The 8,146-nt window shown below is 56.8% G+C and overlaps 1 protein-coding gene across 1 annotated transcript; it reads right to left on the reverse strand.

Annotated features, from left to right (window-relative positions):
* Positions 1 to 257: 257 nt before the first annotated feature.
* Positions 258 to 3,709, reverse strand: LOC102430057 (uncharacterized protein CXorf49 homolog). Its single transcript, XM_006082974.3, has 5 exons — positions 2,507 to 3,709; positions 1,805 to 1,940; positions 1,179 to 1,255; positions 874 to 919; positions 258 to 298 (listed from the first exon to the last, which is right to left on the reverse strand). The coding sequence occupies exons 1-5, from the start codon at positions 3,707 to 3,709 to the stop codon at positions 258 to 260; spliced, it is 1,503 nt and encodes a 500-aa protein (XP_006083036.1).
* Positions 3,710 to 8,146: the final 4,437 nt, after the last annotated feature.

The following is an 8,146-nucleotide window of genomic DNA, read 5'->3' on the forward strand; positions in this document are numbered from 1 at the left end:
GAGGGACCTTAATTTGAAACTGCTGAGAAATGGGGTGGGGAGGAGGCAAAAGGAGGGGGAGAGGAAGCCTCGGCTGATGTGGAACAGGAGGGAACCAGCTTGGCCGCAGCTCCCGGGCTGCTGCTCTTGCACCAAGACGCTGGGCTCCACCTGTCCAACAGAGCAGAGTCGGGGAGGAGCCTCAAGCCAGGGCCAGCCCACAGCCCTCCTCAACAGCCGCGGCTGTGGGAAGGGGTATGGTGTGTGTAACACTCACATCAAAGGTTCCGGAACTTGTCAGCCAGGGACTGCATGGCCGCTGCAACAGAGAGAGGCATAAGCAGGCACTCCAGATGGAGGGATAGAGAAGCCCGACCCCCTGTCCCTGTGGGGAACCGCCTAGCCCTGCAACCTGAAACCCCCTCCAGTCCCTACCCAAGGAGCCCTGGGCCTGACTCAGTCACTCACCACTTGAATTAAGTGTGGAAATGTTTTCCAAACAGGACAAAGTGTGCCAGCACGCAAGCTTTGGGGCATATCAGAACCATTCAGAGTTTGTCAAACAAACAAGACCCACAGAAGCCATAGCAAGCAGCAGTTGAAGGGAGGATCAATGAGGCATCTCTAGACGTCCGTCCTGAGAGAAGATCTCTAGGACCGGTTCTCCTTGGCAAAGTGTGCTTGTAGCTCCGACCACACTTTCTTTCCTCTTGGTCCACACACCTAGCTGTACGTGCACAGTAGGCTCCAGGGCCAGGCGTGCCGAGTTCTCCTCCCCACAGGAATGTTGGGCCCTGTGAGGCCGCCTGTACCTGCAGCCTGCCCCAGCCCCATGCTAAGGCACTGAAGTCTGGCCCTGCCCCTGCCCCTGCCCCAGCCAGAGGTTCCTCCTACCTAGTTGCTGTCTAAGGTCGTATATTTGTCTCTGCAGCTCCGGGCACTAGGCCAGCAGACACCAGAGAAAGAGAAATGATTAGTATACTCAGGCCTCCTCTCCCCTCGACGACACCCCCGCCCCCACCACCTGGGCTAGCCCCGCATGGGCTCCTCAGTGGGAAAAGGAGGTGCATGCCCTCCTTGAGGTGTGGGATGGCGGCAGCGGTGTGGGGAGAGGGGGCAGACACGGGTCGGTTTAATCTGGACACACATCCCACAGTCTAGCTCAGAAATGCATTTCTAGGAGCCAGAGGAAGCATTACCCGAGGACAACCCTCTGCTCCAGGTGGTTGCTGCTGCCTTTCCGGTGCTGGGGGATATCCAAGTGGTGCCTGGTCTCCTGAGAGGGAAAGGACACAAAATCCAGCTTCCAAAGCTCCCAGGGAGGTGGGAAGGGCTTAGCAGGGTCTCACGTGAGGCAGCACCCCCTCTGCTGGCAGCAAGTTGCCCCTGCTCTGCCCAGCAGCTCCACCCTTCTCTCCGGGCCTGCCTTGCCTGTTCCCCAGGGGCAGCCCACCCACGGCTGTGGTCCCCAACACTGTGTGTGGCTCTGGGTTGGATGCTGGCAGAGCTGCAGGCAAAACCAGCCCCTGGGACGAGCCCAGTGGCCCAACACGAACTATCGGAAAAGGCCCTGTTCCGCTGAAACTCTGTGTCCGGAGTGGCAGTTTGGGGCACAGCCACGAGAATCACCCCTGTGCACAAACCCCATGCAGAGGATGAAGTGCCTTGAGCCCTGCCCTGTCCAGACACCCTATTTCCTGTGGGAGAGGCTGTCTGGGCAGGCAGGGAGGCAGGGAGCAGGGCTGAGCCCCTGGTGGAGCCAGAGCAGGAGGGTTCCCTCCTCAGCCTCTCTCCCGGCCGCTCCCAGCAGACCCACGGGACTCACTGGAGGCTGTGGGCCCTCTGGGCAGGACTTCTCCCTGGCTCAGGGCCCAGGGCTGTGCTTGTCCTGGAGCCCCGGCGGCTCTGCTGTAGCCGTCACCGCTGTTGCATTCTCGGCAGGATGGCCCTGGACTGTGTGTCTGAGGCCGAAATAAAAATTTCTCACTCATTTGGACTCGGGATGCGTGTGTGTGTGTGTGTGTGTGTGTGTGTGTGTGTGTGTGTAGGGGCTGGGGTGAGGCAGGGAATAGGGAAGGCAGTTCTGAGGCGGACCACATCAGCACCTTCGCCCTCAGTCAGCCCTGGTCAGGAGGCCAGGCTGAGCTAGACACAACAGTGGGGTGCTGAGACAGCCCACGGCCCCCTGCAAGGACGGCTCGGGGAGCAGCTAGCAAGTAGGAGTCAGGGAGCCGATGGTTCTAAACACTGAAGCTTTGGGGCCCAAAGTCTTAAGGGGTCCCCTGATCCAAACCAGCTGCCCCAGCCCTCCCTACCACCCTAGCGGGGAACCTTGCCAGGTGCGGAGAATGGTGCCTGGCACACATGGAGGGCTAGCTTTGGGTTTGCCCTGGCTAAAACCACCCAGATCTGGCATCCTAGTGACCCGGGGTGCCCAATGACAAGCCCTGAGGAGGGACAGAGGGAGCATGCCTAGAGAAGTGCAGGGCGGGTTGGGGAGCGGGGAGGACCATGGCCTCATACTCACTTGGACTTTTGGGCCTGGGTCGCTCTCCGGTTCCTTTTCTTCTACCACCACCGGCAGGGACCCCCTCTTCCTCCTGGCCCCAGACTTCTGCCCAGCGCCGGTGTGCTTGGGCTGTTTGGTTCCCAAAGAGACCAAGGAATACCCCTTGCCCCTCCCAAGCACCGGACCACCAGCGACTGGGGGGAAGGTGGCTGGCTCCAGGGCAGCGGCTGAGAATCCCTGCCCCCAGGGAGGGAAGGTACCCTGGGGGGCAACTTTGGAGGCCCCCCCTAGGAATTTCTTCTCCTGGGCCACTTTCCTTCCAGGAGTGGCCTTGGGCCGGCTGCCTGCAGCAGCGGCTCCCGGCAGGTAGCTGGGCCTGCTCCCCGCCTTCCTGCAGACCACACTTTGGGGTTTCCTACGGGACACTTCCAGCTCTCCAACAGCCCGCCTCCTCGCCCCAACTGAAGCCAGTCGTGGGGGAGCGGAGGGCAGGAAAGAGCCTGGCACGCAAAGGAACTTCTCCCTGGCACGGACACTCGAGTGTCTGGGTGTGTCTTGCAGGCTCCTGGGTTTGGCCTGGCCCCCTCCTTTGCCATAGAGGCTGGAACTCAGCAGGTGCAGCTCACTGAAGTCATCTGATGACTCGGAGTGGGAAGGCCAGCCCACCAGGCCTTCTTCCGAGGACCACTGGGGACCCACGGTGTCCTTTGACCTATTCTTAGCTGCTCTTTTGCAGTTTCCCCAGGCCCGGCCTCCCCCAGGCCCCATGAGGGGCAGCCGGGCCGTGGAAGGCCGCCGAGATCCCACCAGACCATAGGCCTGCGCGCTTCTACCCTCGGGACCTGCCTGCAAGTCCACCGAAAGGGCGGACGCCTCAGAGTCGCAGCAGCTCTCTGGGGAGGGGTTTCTGCGGACAGCCAGGTGATCCCGGTCGGTCAGCTGCTGCAGGGTGGCTATCGCGGCCTCATCGGCAAGGTAGTCCAGAGTGCCCCCGTCGAAGTCGGCCGGGGAGCCAGGTCGGCCTTCGCAACCCCAAAGCACCCCTTCCATCACTTCCCGCTCCTCGTCCTCGAAGCCTTCGAGGTCTGAGAACGCGCCCTCGTCCTGGCTGCTCGGCAGGGGCGTCCCCAAAGTACGGCCCAGTCCACCGGCCTGCTCCCCGCCCTCTGGGTGGGACCCCACTCCCCAAACAGACCCCTCGTCCTTGTTGGGGGAGCTCATGTCGCCAAGTCCCGACAGCCCAGGTACAGGGTAAACGGTCGCCCTGAGCACCGGCAGCGGCAGGAGCGCGAGGCCTGGACCTTCTGAGAGAGCGTTTGTCACCACAGGCAGCTCACGCGGCGGCCTCCAAGAGTGCGCGACTTCCAAGAGCCATCAACGCCCAGGCCTTCTCATTGGCGCGTGTCCCCCCCCCCCCCAATAAGGTGGGCCCCCTTTTTAGGGCCCCCCCCCCCCAGGGCCCGGGGCCCAATAGGGGGGGGGGCCCTTTGGTTTGGCCCCATTCGGGGGTCCACCCCCACCCCCGGAATTTGGAAACCCAATCTGGGGGGGGGGGGGGTGGTCATAGGGGGGGGCTCCCTCCCCATCCTTTCCTGCCCCGCCCCCCCCCCCCCCCCCCTGCCAGGCACCTACTGTCCAACTGGAGCCAAAGCACCTAGCCTCCGTTTCCCATTACGAAGCAGGGAGGTGATGCACCTGTCTGGGGGGTGGGTCGAGGGGTGGTGAGGGTGCAACTTCAGGATGGAGGTGAAGCACCAGCCACTCTTCTGCAACAACACTGACGACGCAACAGGGAAATGCACACCGGAGCGCGTGGTCAGCGGTGGGCCCGCATACATTTTCCATAAAGGCCCAGAGAGCAAAAGTTGTGGCATTTACGCGCGGCAGGGTCTCTGTCGCAACTCCGTTTCCGTTAGCATGGTGGTCAAATCGGCCCACGGCTGTGTGTTGCTGGGCCGGTTTGGTGGAAGGGCTGGGGTTTGCCCCCTCCCTCAGCCCCGCCCCCACTCCGAGTCAGTTCAAAGAAGAGGGAATCCCCATGGCCAGTGCACACCCCAAAAGATGCTCACCATCACTGATCCGGGGGACACGGACGCAAACCATAAACCCGTTTTCACACAGCAGGTCTGCAATAATCACAGAGCTTAACCGTCCCACGGGTGGGAGAGGTTATGAGCAAGCCCGTGCTTGGCCCACTGGGAAGTGGCCGAGGTGGGGGGCCTGGGGGGAGGGAAGCGGCGGCCCGTGCGCAGGCACAGAAGAACCGTTTGGGAAGGCAATTGCGCAGAATCCGGGAAAAGCAACTTACACAACACTTGCTGCGTGCCTGGCACTCTTCTAAGCGCTGTAGATAAATAGGAACACATCCTCCCGACCATGCTAGGATTGAAGTACTCGCCGTCACCGCCCTCTTACAGGTGAGGAAGCAGGCACTGAGAGGTTCGGCCACTGGCTCAAGGTCATTGGGCTTGTAGCGATCAGCGGCAGGATCGCAACCAAGACAGTCCCGCTCCAGAGCCCTTGCTTTGGAGCAGAAAATCTTAAAAATGAAAAAGCGCCCGTTCCCTCCATGACCAGGCATGGACCTCTGCCGAGTACACCTTCTGGAGACACGCTGGTACGTGCAGTGCATCAGGACACAGGCTCAAGGGTGGTGGGAAACACTGGCAACACTCTAAATTCCCACCAGGAAGGAGGTGGATGAATGCAGTGTAGTGTATGCACCCTACATCTTTTGACTGGGTAGATGAAAACGCCCCAGTCAAAAGAATGCACAGATTCCAAAGGCACACAGCAAGCTGCAGAGCAATGGCGTTGGATACACATTTGTAACTTTTTTTTAAACTAGTCAATCCGATATAAGGTCTGAGAGTACATATAGGTGTGCCTACAGACATGTTATGAAGGCCTGGAAGGACGCACAGCCAATGCTTACCAGTGGGCAGCCCGCCAGGGCGCCAGTTGTCTCTCAAATTTTCCCGAACCGCCGGCTTCCCAGCTTCCCAGCTTCCCTGAGCTGAGCAGCCCTGGCCCTCCCTTGGTTTCCATAAGGCCCTCGCGTGTTAGAATTTCCACTCGCTTGCCACCCAACCCCTACTCCAACAGCCCTCCTCCCTTCCTTCCACACCTTCTTCCTCTCTTTCCCATTCATACTCCCCTGTCTTTAAAAACAGGGGAGGAAGGGACAGGGAGAATGTAGGGCGCAGCTATAGGTTTAAGCCTCGGACTGACCTGTTGGCAAAGCCACAAACAAGTCCCAGCTTAGGGGGCACAGTCCCCTTAGCATAATTAGGCTTGACCTTATGTCGCTCCCTAGATCTTATCTGGGTAGCTAATGGGCTGAGGGAGAAGTAGCAAGTGCTGCCAAAACAAGTGAAACTCACAAGAACATTGTAACTATGGGGACCACTACCTTGTTGACCTCTGGCTATAAAATAAAGGCTCAGCTTGCCTCTGGATCTCTCTCTGTGGCCTCAGCCAGGCACAGGAAGATCCACCTAGACCCAGCTTATTCTGTTTGTCTGTCATTTCCTCATCCTTCACCGCCCTCACCCAGGCTTTCGAACCCTTGGCTGAGCTGGCTTGGCACAGGAGAGATGGAAACATCAATGATGAGAGAGAATCTTTGATTGGCTGCCTCCTGCACGCCTCCTACTGGGGATCGAGCCTGCAACCTGGGCATGTGCCCTAACCAGGAATCCAACCGTGAATTCCTGGTTCATAAGTTGATGCTCAACCACTGAGCCAGGCCTGGTCGGGCCATACTCTTCTGTCTTTCCAGTCGCCTCTCCCTCCTGCAGCCTTCTCTGGCTGATCTCCTAGAGAGGCCCGAGCTGTCTGAACACCTCTTGCCAGAGGGCACTCAAAGGCCCAATTTTTCTGGCTCTGATAGAGAAGGTTATGCAGCAGGGAGATTGGGTACACTCTAAATCTCTGATCCTCCTCCTCAAGTGTGCCCCGCCTCCCCTGCCCCCCAACCTCTGCCTGTGTGTGGCTGATGCCCTCTCCCACTCCTCCCAGTGACTTTTAAAGACATGGTGCGCTATTTCCGACCTGCTAAGATGGATGAGGAAGGATATAGCAAAATCTCCTGTACCCACCACGGTCCTAGGAAACATTACCTATCCATCCAGTGGAAGCCTCAGCATCCCTCTGGCCATTTCCATTTCTTCCCTCCCATCCTCCTTCCCTCTCTACCCCACAGCGAGAATCCTAGAACTTCTCCACACCTCCTCCACTCTCCTCATCCCTGGGGCTCTACTGGCACCAGTTTCCCTGCTTTTTGTAGGTCCTCACCAATCTCTGCTAACGCCCTTCCCGCAATATCCCCATTTTTGGTTTTGACCTACTATCTTGGCCTGGGGTGGGGCCAGTATCAGGGGATTCACTTAGCCTTCCCCACCACGATAGCTCTTACCCCACAGACCAATGACCCTGTGGGATTCATTGCTCCAACTGCCAAGTGTACCACTGGCAAATAACTTGGGGGCTGGAGAAACGACCACTGTGTTCATCTGTTGATCGAAAGACCAGGTCGGCTCACTGTGAACCAGATTCTATTCCCAACTTCTTTTATTACCGTGCCTCACAAGCCCCTCTCAAACAGCTCCCCCAGCCCCCCCCCCCCCCCGTGCCCATCGTGACACTTTGGGCTTCCAGGATCAATGTCAGCTTAGACTCTGTGTCCAGTAGTCCTAGATATGTCTGGGTATTTGTCCAGCCCCAGTGTACAGTCACCTGAGCAGCTGGGAAAGCTTCTATGAACATATGCAAACAGGTTTTCTGTCCACATTAGTTTTCATTTCTCTTGGGCAATTATCTAGGACTCGGCTTGTTGGATGGAGCAAATGGTAAGTATATTTTTAACTTTATAAGTGACGTACAAAATGTTTTTCAGTTTGTCTATATCATTTTGTATTCTCCCCAAGAATGCACGATAGTTCTGGTGGTTCCTCATTCTTTCTAGCACTAGCATTCTCTGTGTTTTATTTTAAATTTTAGCTATGCTTATAGTCATGTGGTGGCATTTCACTGTGGCTTTAATTGGTGTTTCCCTAAAGATGAATGAGGTTGAACATCTTCTCAATAGCTTCCTGGTCTTCCATTGTCTTCTTTAGCACAGTGTCTGTTCCATTTTCTTGCTCATTACTTATTGAGTTGCTTAATTTTGTATTGTTGAACATTGAATGTTCATTTTCTGTTTCAGATATAAGTCCTTCATAATATGTGTGTTGCCCTGGCCCATGTGGCTCAGTTGCTTAGAGCATTATCCTGGGCACCAAAGGCTCTTGGTTCAATTTCTGGTCAGGCTACATGCCCAGGTTTCAGGTTTTTTTGTTTGTTTTTTTAGGTTTGTATTTTTTAATCAGAACTCTGACTCCTTCCTTTCTCATCCATGGTTGGGCACAGGGTTACAGCTGCAGCAGAATGCTGTTTGTTGATTTGAGAAAACTGAAAATGTTTTGTACTTACAAAGGTGGATGGAATTCAAAAACCGATCCCCACCGATTTTTATGAGAAACATGACTATTCCTCTTGAGCGTCTCAAGTCAAAGCAAGGCAACCGCCTAGTGATTTATCGTCCCCACTACGCATGCCGCCTCCCAGAAGGCATTAGAGAAAGGGCCAACGTCCGCGATTGTAAACATACCACTGACA

The sequence above is a fragment of the Myotis lucifugus genome, unplaced genomic scaffold, assembly GCF_000147115.1.
Source record: "Myotis lucifugus unplaced genomic scaffold, Myoluc2.0 scaffold_4, whole genome shotgun sequence".
Lineage (NCBI taxonomy): Eukaryota > Metazoa > Chordata > Mammalia > Chiroptera > Vespertilionidae > Myotis > Myotis lucifugus.